This window comes from Polypterus senegalus, chromosome 2 (assembly GCF_016835505.1).
Source record: "Polypterus senegalus isolate Bchr_013 chromosome 2, ASM1683550v1, whole genome shotgun sequence".
Classification (NCBI taxonomy): domain Eukaryota; kingdom Metazoa; phylum Chordata; class Cladistia; order Polypteriformes; family Polypteridae; genus Polypterus; species Polypterus senegalus.
In genome coordinates, this window is record NC_053155.1 from 70,047,579 (window position 1) to 70,066,330 (window position 18,752).

Genomic DNA, 18,752 nt, shown 5'->3' on the forward strand with positions numbered 1-18,752 from the left:
TGTGCGCCGATGATTTCCGATGACGTTCAGTTTATCCCTGTGCAGAGAGAGAGAAGGCAGTTCAAGAATTCACCGGGCTTGTTTTCTTAAGACACTGCAAGGTTAGTTTTCTCAGTTGTTCAAGGTTTTCTCAGTGTTATTCAATGTTTTTACATTTAGTTTAATATTACACTGTGCATTCTATGGTATAATTAACTATTTTTGTGCTTAAAAATCTTTAAAAAAAAAAAACATATTTACAATGGTCCGGAACGGATTAAATGTATTTATATACAATCCTATGCGGGAAATAGGAAACCAAATCGGGTTGTGACCAGAGTTTTGGAACGAGTTACGGTCGTGACCCGAGGTTCCACTGTTTAGGAATTGTTTATATGAACAAATAATCATATTATTTACAAAAACCCTCCCTTGCTCCTAAAAAATAAATGAATGAACACAGAACATACACAAACACAGATTAATAAGAAATGGCAGTAGAAATGAGTCCAAAGCTAATAAAGTCTGGCGGTAATTCAATATTGGCTGTAGTGATGATGTGCTTCTTCCCGAAATACAAAACGACCTCACCGTGAAAGTCCTGGCAATGGCTGGTATGAATCCAAACTCCGGGGTTTCTCTGCACTGGTTGTCATGACGATGATCCGGGTACGGAATAAGCAAGCAGTGGTATTGTACAAAGAACGGAAGTGATGAGTTGGAAAATGAATGTGTAAATCGGCTCCTTTCTTCTCTGGATCTCCTTTCTCTCTCCTCGCCTCTCCTTCTTTTCCGCTCCTCGTGTTTAAAACTGAATGGCTTGGATGATTAAACAGGAACTTCCTGTGCCGGGGTTGCGGTCTCCCTTCATCATCCTTCCCCCGTTTGATTTACGGGGCCAACATTTACTTATACACACATACATGATAATAAATGGGACGACAAAAACAAAACGTGACTTGGCACAGATGCATTAAAAAAAAAATACCTATTATTCTGTAGCCCCACTACAATGTTTCCAATCATGTCTCCATGTTTCTGTTGCTCAAATTTTTTTTTAAAGTAACAGCTGGGATCCACTGTCCTAATTCCTTTTCTAATTTTAAACACTTCAATTACGTCACCTTTTAACTTCTGTTTACTTCAGGATCCAATCCATGAACCTCTCTTCATAGCGCATACCTTTCTGTCCCAGAAATGGCCTAGTCATTCTCCTCTGGCCTTTCTCTAGTGCTGCTATGTCTTTTTTTGTAATATGGAGACCAAAGCTGCACGCGGTACTGCCGGCCGAGGCCTCACTAGTGTGTTATAAAGCACTCGCACTCCACATCTGATGATCAGTGTAACTTAACGCCTGCCGTATTACAGGGCTGTCCAGCTCTGATCCTGGAGCACAACTGTGACTGCATGCCTTGATTCCAACCATTTTCTTAAATTGTGGCCAAAGTTTACTACTTTTTTTGCCTTCATTTATATGAGATTTGCCTTTTAAGACTCAGCCCCCTCAATTTTTTCCGTATTCCTTAATTAGCATTCATACAATTATGAGATGTCCATCAGAGTAAAGGTGAAATGTTAATCTGCTCAGGTCCACAAAGCATTTTGATGGTGCCCTCAGAAAAACATAAATCAACAGTCTGGACACGTCTGCTGTGGGAGAACGAGAGCTCAACAAGCCATGGATTTAAATAGTAAGAATTGGCGTCTAATTAAGAAATAGGGCTGTGTGAAAATGACTGGAGTTTGAGGCCCTGACTTGGCCAGTCATCTGTGGCTCACCTCGCATCTCATTTACGGCTGGCAACGGTTAGCTGAGGGAAAAAAAACAGCAATTAACAGATTTCTGTCTCAAAATGCAAGGCAATTAAAATGAAGGGAAAAACAAGGTGGTCACTAATTAGGGCAGCAGCTAGAAGGAAAACCTGCAGCCACCATCGCCCTCCAGGATCGCTGCTGGACAACCCTGCCCATTAGCCTTGTGGAGGGCTTCTGTCCACTTTCTTGATGTAGATAGTGACAGGTCCACTGTGGCTCTAAGGCCGGAGTTATACTTCACGCGACACGACGCATGCTGCAGTGGACGCTCCTGCTACGCAAGCGTTGTAGTGTTCATACGTACTTTATGTAAATTTGGAGGAATCCACCAGATGGCAGTGCAAGATATTATCACGGTGAGAACATGTTCAGCTTCTCTGTGTTGTGAATTGCCTAGAACACTCATTAAATTCTGATGACACCTTACCGCAATATCTCTGAAAATTATGGTTATTGATTAAATCCATCAATTCAGGGATGTGTCCATTTAAGCAACCATTGGGCACGAGTGAGAAACAATACCTGGACGAGGCCTCAGCTCATCGCAAGGTGAATACAAGCACTCACATACACTAGCGTTATTTTAGCGGCACAAAACCCCAAAATCTGCATATCTTTGGAAGGAAATCGGAGCACAGTGTGGAATACAAGCAGGAAATACCAGCAACATAACTCCCTGCGAGACAGCAGTGCTATCGCTCCACCACCGTGACACCCTATGTGTGTAATTATTAACAGTATTCATTATTTAAATTAAATTATATGTAAAATGTAACATACACACTTTAATGCATTTCATCATGAAAGTGATATCAAGTACAAATCTAAAGATTCTAAATGTGCAGAGAGTTGGAATATCATACATTTAATTTGTTCAGTGTGGTGATCTATTGCTGCTTGCCGCTGCTGTCAGGTCCAAGAAGCTTGTAGCAATTAAAAACTGAGATGATGTTTACGACGGTCTGCTTTAATGATAAAGTAAACTACGAGGTTAAAGTGGACATTTCAAGATTAAAGCCGAAATTTCCACTTTAGTCACAAAATACACATTTTCACCGTGTCCTTTATTTTTTTCTCTGTGGCTCAAATACAGCGCTATACATTATGTTGCTGCTAAGTTGCAAAAAAAAAAGATGGTTTTGTGAGACTTTTAAAATGTATCGTGTCATTACAATCGGGAATATGCGACGCTTGAATATAAAAGCATCACGAATGCATCTGTATGTCGGCATTTTGCTTCACCACATCGAAGCATTCATCCCGTAGGATCTGCATAGAGGCTTTCTGTCACATGTAGATAGTAAACAGAGACACTGACGCCACGTTCCAACTTTTTGCTGGTACTGCAACTCGTGCACGCGTTGCGCTAATTTCTGAGGACCTGCTCAGAGGACACGTGAAATGAACGCTGGGAGTTGTTGTTGAGAATGGTTTTCTACCAAGACATTTTTTTCTTATGGACCAAAAGAACCCATCTTCTGTAGCATTTGAGGTCTCCCTTAGATGGCCCCAGAGGTCATCTTGTGTTTTTTTTTTTTTTCCCACACAGCTAAATTTACTGCTCTGCTTTTCTGGATGGTGGCTTGAAGACCCTTGTGGTTTAAACTAAAAAAAACTAATAAGGATAACAAAATAAATGTGTCCACTGGTCTGTGCTATAAATTTTTTTTCTGTACAAGTCCATTAATTTTGATCATTTTTATAGTCAAAATTGCTGAACAAGTGCATTTCCTATTCAAATACAAGGGAGAAGCGGGAGGAGGTGCAGCAGCGACGAGCCTCACCTCACCTCGGACTGCGCTCTCCCTCACACACTGGGCTGAAGTGCATGCTTGTTGCTGTCTCTCTGTATGTCGCCAATATAATGTTTGCACACACGTTTATTATACACCTCACTTTCCACAGTCTGGCTAATATCTTTAATGGATGTGTGTGACATATCTAGTCTTGCTGATCGGATATAAAACTGCAGTGAAAAGGCAAAAGGTGAGGCAGACAGTGCCGTGCCGCACTGAAGGAGGTGCATGTAAGCCCAACAGGTGCTTGTTGCTGCTGTTCTTCTATGTCGGTGTTAAACTCCAGTCCTGGAGGGCCGCTGTGGCTGCAGGTTTTCATTCTATCTTCTTAATTAGTGATCAGTTTTTGCTGCTAATTAACTTCTGTTTTAATTAACCAAAAAAAAAAAAAACAAAAACAACTAGGGGGCCTGAGTTAAGTTAATTAGCAGGTAAACAATAATGAGACACAAAACAAGCCAACACATGACCAGCTCACCTAAGCACATCACACACTATCTAAAAATAAAGAAAGGTGAAGGTCTCAGTAAGGCTGATCTCTCAGGTCACCAAAACATTTTGACGATGTTCTGCTGTGGCAGAATGAGAGCAGCAACAAGTCATGATATTCAATAACGGCCTTAATTAACAGCAAGAATCAGCTTCTCATGAAGAGACTGGTTGGAGTTTGTAGCCCCAATTTAGCTGGTCATCTGTTGGCTCATTTCACATCTCATTTCTGTTTGGCTGCCATTTAATAAAAAAATCAATTCAGAGGACAGAATCTTTAAAAACAGGGCTATTAGAATGAAGGGTAAAGGAGTTAATTAGCAGTGAAAACGACTCGCTGATTAGGAAAAGGGTTAGAATGAAAACCTGCAGCTGCTGCAGCCCTCCAGGCCCGGAGTTCGACACCCCTGAACGCAGATGATCTATAAGTTAGCGATATCAGAAAGTCAAGTGCACTGCAGCGGTCTGTTTATTTTTATTTTTTGTTCCGACTGGCTGCCAAAATATAAGATTAAGATTTTTAAAAGTAAAGGAAAATAAGGAGGACTTTTACAAGAAAGTGATGGAGATTTTTGTGGAGAAGAATAGGACTTAATTTACAAATAAAGGTAAGACCATAAACGGTTTTCAATTTTATAACAAATGGGATCAGACTAAGAAAAAAACAATCCAATATTTAAAAACTAAAATTTGACCTTAAATAAAATATTTAGTTTTTCTTGTTATCCTTTTGTTGAATAACCTGTATTAAAATTGATTACTGTACAGCATCAGAATTACAGTAAAAACTTTTAAAAAGAACTAAATATTTCATTTTAAGGTAAAAATTGAAATTCGTTTTTTTTTGTACACCACTTAATATTGTCATTTGTATTGAATAAGTATGAATTGTGGAATTGCAACGGCAACTTTAGAACACATGTATGGCAAACGCGCTGTCTCCGCTCTCTCTTTCATAGCCAAATATGATCCTTACCTCTGTGTGTGTAAAGAATGCTGATGACATATGAAACAACCAGCAGTCAATGCGCATGGTGGCTGCCAACTGAACAGTACAGTGAATAAGCTCCTCTTCTGTCATCATATATTTATAAATCTGACTTGAAGGAGTCAGAGCCTCACCAGCCGTGAACCTCACCTAACAGAGTGAAGCTGCACACTGTTGTTGGGTGTTTGTTCCAAGGTGTTGTGGTAACGCGTTACAAATTTAAGTTAAAAGTAACGTTAAGTCGAACATTGCTGTTTACAATTGTAAAAGTACGCCCACGTAAAGGAAGGGCGCTCACCGTTTGCGTGTTAAAGGTGCTGGGCCGTCTCAGCGGGTGAGCGCTGTGAGACACGGCGGGTCCGGGCACATGTAGAGTGGATATGATGGCCAGTTCGGTCTTGTTACGAGCTCCTCGTGCCCGATGCCAACTGTTGATTTTAACGGAGCTTTTCTAGTTCATTTAGTCAACATGTTTGCACTGAAAGGCAGTACTGGCTCGAGCCCACCCTGAAAGTGTGGTGTCACTGAAATGAATAGACCTAGAAAAAAATGAACAAAGATAGATTTAGTGGCAGGTTTAATAATTCACACTCACACTCCGTGTTTGTTATTATTTATTTAAATCTTGTTCAAAATATTCCTCCATACTCCTCGTCCGCTGGAGGGGCTCGGTATGAGGAGTGCAGGTAACGGCCAGTGCATCGCTCGAGTTTGCACAAGAATGAGACTTTGGCAACTGGCGCCACGTCGATGGATGAAGCGGATTTCATTCTTGTTTGCGCCTTTAACGTTGTCGCTGCTTTTCAGGCTCTATTAACTAAGCGCCCTCTTTTTACAGGTAGTGCACTGCAGACTTTTCCCAAATGTTTTCTTTCCATTGCACGATCATTTTCGCCAGTCCTCCTCCGTTGTCACATTCAGCTGGGGCAGCACTGTGGCCAGACTGTCACCAATCCACGGCACGTCTCTAATGGAGTTTCTCTTATGTTGCACTCACAGAAGGTCTACAGCATGTTCACGTTTATTTGTGGCCATCGCTCAACACCCCCTCCATATTGTGTATTCGGCCCCCTGTGTCCACGTTTCTGACGACCGGTGACAGCGGTGCTCTGCTCAGGCGAGTGTAAAGAGTGAAGCAGGACAGTCAGTGCAAAAAAACAAACATACAGTTCTTTATTAAACAACTGTAAACACTTCACTGTAAAAATCCATAAAACTTTATAAACAACCATTTTGTAAATAGAATCTATGCTACAAGAGAAGAGAAATTTTAAACCATTATTTACATGCAATACTGACAAATTTGGCACTTTTTGCAAATAAAATGTACAAAACACTTTTTTTTGTTTTTCTTTTATATAAAACAGCTTCAAAGAGCAGTGCTACCATGCTATTTGCAAAGACCTCACAAGCAGTTATGGCACAGCGAGCAAAGAGCTCCAGGCTCTCCAATTATTGGTGTTTGTGTGACTGTACACTTGGGATTGCAGGGGGGGGCACGGGGGGGATTTCCACCTATGTAATCTTCAGGGTGCTCCCGTACATCTGCTGTATGACGACCTGAATGTTGTCGAGGATGAAATCGAACGCCATACTCCACACAGAGTCCACAGACTGCTGCATCAGTCTGAAAGAACAAACAAACAAACAAAAATGAGCGTCCAGCCTAATCATTCAGCAATCCACTCACTTCCTTCATACAGTAGAGCTGCGGCAAGCCAGATAGAAACCCAGGAGCATCAGCTAGAGGGGCAGAATGAACTCTGTGAGGGTAGCCCACCCCTTACATCGTGAGAGACCACACAGGCCCGGAAGCCTAGGAGCCATGGCTCAGGTCCACACAAGGAGAGGCTGGCTGTGAGTCCAGAGGTGGACACTTGTGACCTGTGCTCAAGGGACCCTTCCCTCATATCACATGGTGACTTGCCCATCTACAGCTCCACTCACAGACTGGACTGCTCTTGCCTGTAAAATCAGAGGCTTGGCAGTCTTTCATGTAGAAAGTGTCCCTTCTGTGCTCTCATGGTGCATGGCCAGTGCCTTTTTTTAAATCTGGTAGGTTCCTTTCTGCCCTGGCAATTTTATCTTCTTCTTTCAGCTGTTCCCGTTAAGGGTCGCCACAGCAGATCATCTTCTTCCATATCTTTCTGTCCTCTGTATCTTGTTCTGTTACACCCATCATCTGCATGTCCTCTCTCACCACATCCATAAACCTTCTCGTAGACCTTCCTCTTTTCCTTTTCCCTGGCACCTCTATCCTTAGCATCCTTCTCCCAATATACCCAGTATCTCTCCTCTGCACGTCCAAACCAACGCAATCTCGCCTCTCTGACTTTGTCTCCCAACCATCTAACTTGAGCGGACCCTCTAATGTACTCATTTCTAATCCTATCCATCCTCATCAATCCAGTGCAAATCTTAGCATCTTTAACTCTGCCACCTCCAGCTCTGTCTCCTGCTTTCTGATCAGTGCCACCGTCTCCAACCCATATAACATAGCTGGTCTCACTACCGTCCTGTAGACCTTCCCTTTGACTCTTGCTGATATCCGTCTGTCACAAATTACTCCTGACTTCTACACACATTCCACCCTGCCTGCACTCTCTTTTTCACCTCTCTTCCACAATCCCCATTACTCTGTACTGTATTCAAACCCATCCACCTTCGCCAACTTTACTTCCTGCATCCTCACCATTCTACTGACCTCCCTCTCATTTACACACACGTGTTCTGTCTGATAATCAAATTTATTGAATCAAAAATAAACATCAGACACTCATATGATGATATTTACTGATGCTGTTACTCCATTCAAACTCTTTCTATTTCTCACATAAACAAACAGAAAATGAGCTTATGGTTAAACAGCACCAACATTTCTCATAATTAACTGCATTAATTCACCAAATGATGAACTCATAGCACAAAGGTGCTGAAGGGAACGGCAAAACACACCGGAAAATATTCTGTGCTGAATAAGTTTGTGAGAAACGTGCACTGAGTAGCCATGGCCTCATATGCAGTAGGGTTCTTACTATAGCAGGGCAGGCCTTCTTGTTCTCTCGATTCCTCGAGTGCCTGCCTAGTGACACGATAGACACTTGGACTCCATGGCCCTGACCGGGATTACGTGGGTGGGAATGGATGGACATTTACAGTAAATTCTCTGAGGCCCTGGACATATGTGGCACCTTCTGGAGGGCTGAGACAGAGCGAACCTGACTTGATGGTGGGCTGAGGGTGGTCACCCATGGGCATCAAGTCTTGGGGAGGATATGCAGCTGCTGGATTATGTGAATTTCCCCTTGGGATTAATAAAGTATCTATCTATCTTAGGAGGATGTGGTACTGCCCTGAGTGAACTGCCCAGCAGAGAAAGAGTGTACAAACACGCTGGTTGGATTTTAAAGATGAAGTAAACCTTTATGCAATTATATCATGGAGTGAAGGCAAAACACCAATAATACAAAATAGATGCATCAAGATAAGAAAATGTTTAGGCTTTCAAAAACACAATATGCCTCCTTCACAGCCCACAACTGTGTACACATGATCCCTTAAAACATGGCAGCTTACCTTTTCATGTACTTGATGACGAGGTCTAGTTTCTCCAGATCTTTGTCGTCTATGAGTTCAGTGCAGTACCGCACCACTTGCAGAATGTCTTCCTCCATGGGATCTGAAAACGCAGCAAGCACAGATGTCACGTTCCAACACGGCAGTGCAGATAAGAGGCCGCACAAGTTGAGGATGGGCTTATAAATTTGATTGTTACTTAATTATTTTACATTTCTGGCTTTTCCTTTTTATATGTTCTATATTACACAATCTTGGTTTTTGTTTGCATTATTCAAGTGTATCAGTCTGTTAAGAAAAGCCCTGCTTAGAGAAAGCTCTGTTTTTCCAGAGACTTCTAACAAAAGAGTAACTGACTTGCTGTACTACACATCTGAGATACAATTGGTGACATTTCTGTTGTTTTTCCACATGGAGCACAGGCAGGAGAAGTGACCTGCTGAGGGTCACTCAGTCTCATTAGCAGGATTTGAACCCATAGCCTCAGGGCTTGAAGTCCCAAGTCCGTTTGTCCCTGAACACACTGGAGCACCACAACTTCTAACCAACTCAACCCTGGGATGTTGGCATTATGCTGTCTGTAACCTGCTACCCTCCAAACCTCTGCCATTCAAACAAGACCTGGGTAAGGTAAACGCTGCAGCACCGAGGGCACCTCAGCTAACTGCTGTCTTCATTTCCGTTGACTTTTTAAAAGGTTTCACAGCAGAGTCTGATGTGGATTATATGCCAAGTAATTATTTTATACAATCTAAATATGAAATTATTAGTTTGTGGTTATTGTGTCACTGATGTTACACTATCTGGGAGGTTGCTGGTTCAAATCCCATTACTGCCAGAAGAGATCCTCCTCTGTTGGGCCCTTGATCTGAATATTGCTCAAGGGGTGCTATAAAATGGCTGACCCTGCACTCTGACCTCCACAGGTCATCAGAAAAGACAATTTCTCTTGGTCTATCCAAAAAATTTGTTGTGGAAAAGTGGATGGTGGCAAAAACAGATGCCATCATGAAAAATCCCCTCCAGGAGGCGCTGTCTTGGAGCACTTTCAGCCACAGACTCATTCCGTAATGGTAGGCTAAGAAGTGCATCTTGGGGTCTTTTCTGCCCACTGCAATCAGGCAATTCAATGTTTCCACCGGATGTACTTGTTAAGGTTACTTATTTATTTACTTCCATTTATTGGCTGTATTATTTGTCCTGTGAGTCTCTATTTTTGTTAATTATGTTTCTGCTGCTGTTTGCATTAGAACTTCCCCATGGGATTAACAAAGTTTATCTAATCTATTCTTTAAAAAAAATTAGGACTAGGCCTGCCACATTAAGTTGACAGGAGAGTCTTTGGATTTTTCAAGCTTTACCTGAAAGACAAAGAAGAAACGTAATGGATGCTTGAGAACAGAAACTGTTTAATAAAGCCACAAAGAATGACTCGGGCCCCTTACTTCTTATTCAGGTATCGATACTAAAGAGGTAGAAGGAGCAATTTAAGGAAACCGTGAACTTGAAGCACACTCTTGGAAACCTTGGACTGTCAGAAAGACTCTTTTTCTAAGTCATAACAGGCAAAGTGAACTGTTAACTTCATTTTGAAGTTACTGTTGAGAATGTACCTTCACCACCTTGAGAGGAATGATTTTGCTTTGTTCATTTCCACCTCTTGAAGGCAATATATTGCCTCTGTTCTTCATGAGGACTGAACTTAAAAACCCATAATGTGTATGCAGTGTTAATGTAACAGGCCATTTTTATTATGTTTTAGTAATTCTTGCATCATCCAAGGCGCTGAACATCTAAAATGACATCTCTAATAAAAGGAGCTGGTGAATCACTAGGACACAACAGTCACTTGGTCAGAAGGCAATTCTTTGCTTCACAATAACTATGTCCATCCACTGAAGGTCAATGGTGTGATTAAAAAGAGCCATAACAGCAGATTAAATATATGAACATTGTAGATGATATACCTTATCAAGGGCAATTTAAAATAAATAAAAGCTCCTTTGAAAGTATGTACAGTCAAGCCCCCCCTTAAAAATACTGCAAAAAATGTGTGAGCTGAATCCATAAGTCTGATGAGGACATTATTTCTTAAGCTGAGTATAAAATGGTGTTGATTCCAGATTAGTTAGGGTATTCTGGGATTTGCCTGATACCAGTTCTAACCAGCTGAGGTTCTGGCACATCCATGGTAGCGCCCACTAGAATTGTACCAGGCAGATGGGATGGTTAGGAGTTAGAATCTGAAACTTCACAAGAAGAAATCTGTTCTCCTCTAAATTAACATGGGCAGCTCTTTAAACGCTCTACTTACCAGAGATAGTGGTGACCCACTCCTTCAGCAGCATCTTTATATCTGTCAGCTCAAAGGCACCCGCCAGGTTGGGGCCTTGTGGAAGTGACGCTTTGGTACCTTGGACTTGAGAAACTGTGGAGAGTCCTGAAGTGGAAGGGCCAGTCTCAAGCTGAGCAGCACATGGAAGAAAATGAAGAAAAACTGAGGCAACCATGAAAGAGCTAGGTGTCCTTGAGGTACATCCATCATGAATTTGTACTGAAACTACACATTTCAGAGACCCGAGTTTCTTTGTCTTTATAAAGCATAACTAACTTGGAAAAAAAAACCAAAACAAAACAAAACATACATACATTTGCCCAAAGAGGAACATAAGGATTTGGATGTGAAATGGATATGAATCGTGATCACAAGAAATGAACCCCGGTGCACTCGTCTCACCGCGCCCGTCTGCTGGGACCCATTACAGACCCACCTCGAGTTACAAAGCGGTTTTCCTTTCACGTTACATTCTGGCCCTGAAGACATTTTCAGCTTCACTTCTGTAATTGCTTATACATAATATTTTCCCTTTTTATTAAAAATGCTGCTGTATCATGGCTTTGTGTATCATTTATCCAAGACATTTCTCTTTTATGTACTGGGCAGAGTTAAATTGCACAAATAGTGAATTCAGTTGAGAGGCATTTATTAAATTATATCTTGAACTATAGTGTCTGTGTGCATCTTACAAAACTGCAGAAACACAGTAGCACAGCATACACGTGTACTCAACACGCTGAATTCAGTTCAGTATGTTATACCCATTGTGATGCACTTTCACAAGGGGGACCACCTACCTTGAGACCCCTAAGACAAATGGACATCAGTATTCAAGGTCTTGTATGTGCTAATGACTTTTATTGCTGGTTTGTGGACACAAATCATTTACTCAGTAGTAATCAAAAAAAAATGTTTTTGCCTTTATTTGCTTTAAAAATACATTCAGAGTTTTGCCCAAGAGTTCTGTCATTACCCAAGAGAGGCTCACGCACCTTTAATTTGTCAGCAGCAGCCTCTTCCCGCTTCAGGAAGTCTGGGATTAGCTTCTGGGGACTCCGTGTGTGGATAGCACTGTTTTTCATCGGACTGTGCAGCAACTTGACCTTCAGCGGACTCTCAACTTTCTTCACTGGACTAGACACATTTTTCTTTTTACTTCGCTTTTTTGTCTTAACAACAATTGGCTGCTTCAAGTGCAGCAGTGGATTTCTTGTCACTAAACGTAAAAAGAAAGCAGAGGTAAGCATATACATGATAATGGATTATTTTGGTTTTATTTAACATTTCTTACTGAATATGGTGGCATCAGTTCAATTCCATTTTATTTAGAAAGGATTCATTTGCTATTGATGTCCATAAAGAGTCAGACAAAATGCAACACCCACATTGAACAGCCCTGAAATAATACCAAGTACGCAAGTGTAACTCTTACTCCTCCAATTCAGAGCCCTTTACTCTACTAGCACCACCTACAGGCCACCACAGGATACACAATCTTACGCCTTTTGTAGGTCCATGAAGCACACACTGACAGAATTGCAAACTCATGTTAACTCTCAGGTGTCTGAGCACGAACTGGGAAACAGCCAAGGATGAAATCTTAACAAACCTGCCAGATGGCCTGAGTGGTCTCCTCTCGCTCATCACATTTCTTATGTTCTAAGTACACAAGGATAAAACCGAACACTAAACGCGACAAGACAACACACCATCATCAACTAAATCATTCAGTCATTAGGGAGTTCAAACAAACAAAATACAAACTCAAAATGAAAATAAAATCACTGGTAATGCAGTTTATGTTATAACTGATACATGAACTTCAAATAATTCATTAAAAAAAAAAAACTATGAAGGAAACTACCGCTTGTAAGGTTTCAGTAGAGGAGAATGTGTGAAATGGATAGATGAGGGCTTCCAGCCTTCAGGTGTGATGTGCATTACTGGTTACTGTACCTTTGACAAAATATGAGTATTTACTGGGCACAAGTTAAGTAGGCAAAACGTAAGTCACAGCAGCCCATTCCACCTGCCGCTTGTCCACTCACATGCAATAAAACAGCAGTAAACATTTTACAGACCTTTACTTAGCTAGAAAGGCTGAAGAGTCCACTGCAGCCCCCAAATGGGCCTGGATGGTCTTCTCACATGCAGTAACGCTTGTGCTGCTTGAACGGTCATCCTGAGAAAAGCAAACCCTACCAATTCTAAACACCTCCTCATCTGATCCTCGCTCCATTATTTTCACACTCAACACCACCAGGCAACATGGGTGATTGTCAATGTAGACAGGCTTAGAAAGAGTGCTGGAGATTTAGGTAAAGTTCAGACAAAAACTTCTAGACATTGTTATACTGACTTATGCATACTGCATTTTTATTAAATATCAAATCAAAAATTTGAAATATTACCCAGCCCTACTACTACGAGTTAATTACTTCACTATAATCTTGGTAAAGTTGAGCAAGCGCAACAGTTTAGTGCAGGAAGCCAATTTTGGTTGCATTTACTCACAATCAGATTTTCAAATGTGAACAGTGCAGAAATAATTAGATAAAACAAATTCCATTCTTCGAACCCACAAGTTTGTTAGCTTTGTTTCAAAAGCTGACATAAACTATCACAACCATTTCTAAATAAAACTGAAAAATTCAATAGTTACAAGACCGCACTTCAGTTTTAAAATATTTTTCATATAGGAGGGCATTTTCATCTTCTACGTCAGGCTTACCTAATGCAAGCTGTTGATTGTTGTTACCCTCTGATGTCTTCTGTCTTTGTCCATAAGCAGCCTTGAGTTCTTCTTGGAGTTCTAAAGGCAATGCTGCAAATACCTCTGGGTCTACCTAAAGTACGTCATCAAAATATTTTTAGCAGTGTTTCACCACCGAGACCCTTAAACTGCTTTCTTCAAGCAAATCATGCAACTAATCATCCATCTGCAAATAGTAAAGCTGCTTGTAACATGAAAAACTTCAACTATAAAGCTTTACAGACTTGAAGTCAAGTGTTACCAGTCCTAAAACACATGAGCAATTGAAAGGAGGATGTATTCCAATGAATTAGGAGACCCTAGAAATGCACAAGCTTTGAGGTGCACGATATATCTCAAGGGCCACGTTATTAGGTATGGCATCCACACCTAACAACTAGTCCATATCGGTTACACTCTGAGGACACCAGGAAGTTATCAGAGCATGGGCTCTGCTATGTGTCCCGATGTCAATGCTGGCCTATACTGCCATTTTGTCTCACAGCTGTTAGAAATACCTGATAACAAAACTCAGGCCGCACATGCTTTACTGGATTGGCGTCTGTGGAAGGCACTGAATTTAGATTATTCACCATCCATTCCAGAATGGTTCTAACACTCCAGAGGCTGGAGAAAAAAAATAAAATCTGCAGGGATTCCAGACCAAGAGACCGCCCAGTCCCCTCTGGGCAATCTACCTAACATAAATGAAACGGTCCTCTTTGTATTTAGGGTTCTCATGGAAGGACCTGATGATGATGGTCACGTAGACTTCTGGCTTTCAGTCCATCAATGTTGGAGCATCATGAAGCTTTGAGTAGGTGGAGGTGGCGCAGGCCGCCACCACAAAGAAACCGGAAAAAGAAACATCAAGGAACCCAAAGTGTGCCATTAAACCCAAAATTATACAACTACACCACAACAAGAGTAAGGCAGAATGTACCAAGACTCATGAGATTTTTGCCATATTCTGGTCCTCCCATTAGTAGGAACTGAATTTCACCAAAACAAGCAATGATTTTTCTTTGGCCGGTGTTTATACTACTTAGTTCTCTGCTACCCCAACCTTCTGTCTTTCACTTAGAGGGATCTGCTGCAGCACTCTTCTGTGCATGACTTGGTATGTCGAGTTACGCATGATGATCCACAACCTTCTGTAATCAGCTATAAAGTGACCAACTTAAACCCATTATTATAACTACGTGGTTGACACAAATTGGTTACATTTCTTTTGGTTTTCCAATTGGGAGCACAGGCAGCTGAAGTGACCTGCTCATGGTCAGTAGCAGGATTAGAACTCCACAGCTCCAGGGTTTGAAGTCCAAAGCCTTAACCACTATGCCACAGAGCTAGTATGGCATTCTGCTTTCATTATCAAGGTCATCACTGGCTGGTTTTGGATGGTGTCCCATTCTCAGTAAAGTGCCAAACTGTCACATCATCAGTCTTGCTCATGCATTTTTTGCCCAGTATCACATTGTGTTCAAAGCCACATAAATCTATAGGTTTGATTATTACAAACACACGGCTCACTGGCGCATACACACACAACTGTTTCAAGACAGAAGAGATGAAGAAGATGTACCGTTATCTGCAACATTAGCCACACAATGTACACAACACAGACGCTTAATATATTTTGCCGCTGTAATACTAGCTTTGAACATATTATTAGGCTGTTAACTTTACAGAAACACTATCTTGGCAGAATTTTAATACAGATCAACTTAAAACTTCTCTGCTTTACACACCATAAAGTTATGAGCAAGTACTGTATTCAATTAGACCATCTCTAAAATCAAAAAGTGCATCCTGATTATGTGGCGCAGGCCTTGTAAAGTAATTTCATACCTGTGAAAATTCAGGAAGTGCAACGATGATGCCGTTGTTACTGTTTTGGCCCAGTTGGTCGGGAATCTGCAGAATGAGGGTGTCCACAGGCTGAGCATCCGTGACAAATCCGTTCAGCGTTTCCTCTGATTTGCTCAAATACACCTGCTCAACTTGCTGCTTAATATCAGGTGGAAGAGCTTCAAGTACTGAGCGGTCTATCTACAATGAAATGTGTAAGACCGTTACATTATTAGGATTACAAAATATAACTGACTAATTAGCCAAGGAAAATTCCAACAGGTGCCATGGCCTGTCCAAAATGCTCAAATGTATAACCACTTAACTTCTCCCAGACACTTCATGTGTTGGTATTGTGATGTTTAGAGTTGTGCTCCAGCTCCAGTTCTGCTGTCATGCCCGTTTGAAGGTTTTTAATATCAGTGCAGTGACCTCAGTAATGGACACACCCCTAACCAGAAATCCTAGTGTGCTTCGTACTCGGAGTCACCGCTGGGTTTAGAAATTCCACTGTAGAGTATGTTCCTCCACCACTCAACAATATTCCTAATTGATTTTAGGATTTCCAAACCCTTGTTGAAAAGATGATGATTTACTCATAATGCTTTGGCAGGACCTTCTTCGGGCCATACAAAAGTAATTCTCCATGGCCTCACCAAAGACTCCCTACATGGGCCTCTGCCACCAATTTGGCTCAGTCAAACCTAGAGACTGTTTTTTAACCCTGTTTAGACAATCAGTTTCTTTACTATTGGTATCCAATGGGTCACCATAACAAGCAACACAACTCTTTAGGCCACAGCTTTTAGCAGCTATCTGAAGTTACTAAGATCTTCAACAGTCAGTTTCCATGTCTTTGACCTTCAGTAAGGTGAAGGAAAAGCTCAGTGATGTGGCTCTCTAGAGTTATGTTGTCTGGAGCTGTACACTTCTGATAGGGTTACCCATAGCAAACTGGTGTCACAGGAGCTGTCATACAATCAAAATGAAAAAAGATTTTCTGTCGTTCTCAGTAACTCTCTAAATAACACTAGCAGCCCAGTTTGATTCAACCCAAAAAACTGCATGAAGCCACTATGTTGGGTCAATGCCCAAAATGCAAAGGGCCAGGTACTGTGCCAGTGGGACAAATCTTGGCAATAGGAACCAAATCTTCAAGAAATCTGCCTCGCAGAATTATATATGCATCACTTACTTTTCACACATATGAATATGGGAAGGTAATGTACAGTTTTAAATTATGTACCATATTATGCTTTATATCGATAGATAATGTTCTTGTTCAGGGATCTGGAGGCATTCACACTCCATACACAACAATAAGAGTGATCTGGGTATTAATTGGCTGAAGCCATTGTGAAACACACAACATTGTGACCTGAGTGAAAAAAGGCATTTTGTCACATTTAGTGGGAAAAAAGCAATTTTCAATAACTTTGACATTAGGGTGTGGAAAAAAAATGCAATATAATTGGGGAGGAAACTTCAGATCACTGCCACATTATTGTCCTTCTCCTCCTCCTGTTTTAATGCTGATGTGTTTTTACAGTACCATGTCTGTGTATTTATCTAAAGTGAATTATCTCTCTATAATATAAAAAAAATCCTGAGACGAGACAAGACTTTTTCAGAGAGATAATTTCAATTCCCGAGAGACAAGACTTTGTGCCAAGAGATTTAACCATGTCCACGGTCCACTCACCTCTCATTCGTGTGAACGCTATTATAGACACATTTCCTGTGCTCTCAGCTCTTATAAATTTTTACGTTGTCCTCATTTTAATACAAGACATACAATCTATTTGTTTACATCGATCTAGTCCTTTTCTGGACAATAATTTTATACGTTCTAGATGAAATGTCAACGACTAAGCAAAAAAGGGCAGCACGTCGAAAAGAGGCCCAAAAGTGTTGGAGAGAAAAGAATTCAAAAGAGAATAATAATAATCTAAGTGCAAATTTGGAAAATAAGGAGAGTTATAATCAGCCTGGACCAAGTGGAACTGAAAACCTAACAGGTCCAAGCGGTGGCTGAAATAACAGACAAATAGTAGAAGACAAAGTGGAACGTCGTAAAAAGGTTCAAAAACGCTGGCACGATACACACGCAGAGCAGGTTAGAGATTATAAATGTACTAAAATTGAAAAGTCTCAAAAAACTGATAGTAAAGATCGCATTAGCGTTAACAAACAGAAATTATTAATCAGTGAAATAAGGGAACAGTGAAAAGAGATCAAATATATGGACATAGGTGATATGACAGAAGTATGTAGATATTGTTTAGCTTTAAAGTTTATGTTAGAGACTTGTAGATTGTCTAATTCGTGTTGCCATCAGGGAAAAGTAGTGTTTCTTCCCAATTAAGAGGCGTATCCGCAAGAAATAAAAGATTTGTTATTTGGCTAAATTAAAATCCACAAACACTACAGGCAAAATATCTGAATTTACAATAATCTGTTCGCGTTTGCATCATTCAATGCTCAAAACATAGATTTACACGATTCAGGACCATATGCTATGATAAGTGGTCCCGCAACAATGAAAGCTACTACAAGTTTAATTTCAAAGAAACCACAATCCGGTCAGGTTTATATTTACGATCATGGAGAAGCGATGCAACATAGACTCGAAAGAGTTAAACAATCAGACGTATTAGAAATTCTACAGCCAATAATGGATACAAATCCATACGTCCAAATGTATCGCACTTTACATGACATTTATCTGAAAAACACGGACAAAGATGTTTTCTTGGATTTCTATATGCAACTTCCATCAAAATGCCCTAAAAGGAAGGCTTACTCACCAGTAACCACTTCCATTTTAGATGAACCTAAATGTGCTTGCTGACTCTCAGACAGATGGAGGGAGATTTGAAACTCGGCATTCTTCTGTAGGCTGATACCTTCCTGCATCTTTTTTCAAGACTCCAGTCCATCTGTATATATTTTTTCCCTCATTCTGCATAACCAATTCTGGAAATCAACTAAGAATGGGACAGGATAGCTGGCTCATGATGCAAATTTAATCCAAACCAAAATAATCTTCTTTACTTTTCTAAAAGGCTAGGGTGGGATCTTACATCAGTTTGTTCAACATACCAAATTACTCCACATGGTAGTAGGCTATTGCCTGCTTATTGCCTCTGCAAAGCCAGTCTTGGTTAC

At 40.8% G+C, this 18,752-nt stretch overlaps 1 protein-coding gene across 2 annotated transcripts in view; it reads right to left on the reverse strand.

Moving 5' to 3' along the window:
* Nucleotides 1-6,215: 6,215 nt before the first annotated feature.
* rev1 (REV1 DNA directed polymerase) overlaps nucleotides 6,216-18,752 on the reverse strand; it is a 242,618-nt gene continuing 230,081 nt past the window's right edge. For both annotated transcript variants that reach the window (XM_039743936.1, XM_039743937.1), the window contains 6 exons: nucleotides 15,585-15,785; nucleotides 13,713-13,827; nucleotides 11,974-12,197; nucleotides 10,958-11,108; nucleotides 8,644-8,746; nucleotides 6,216-6,694 (listed from right to left, as the gene is read on the reverse strand). In XM_039743936.1, the coding sequence (XP_039599870.1) occupies nucleotides 6,583-6,694; nucleotides 8,644-8,746; nucleotides 10,958-11,108; nucleotides 11,974-12,197; nucleotides 13,713-13,827; nucleotides 15,585-15,785 (906 nt within the window). In that variant the 3' untranslated portion in view covers nucleotides 6,216-6,582. The remainder of the gene's footprint in view (nucleotides 6,695-8,643; nucleotides 8,747-10,957; nucleotides 11,109-11,973; nucleotides 12,198-13,712; nucleotides 13,828-15,584; nucleotides 15,786-18,752) is intronic.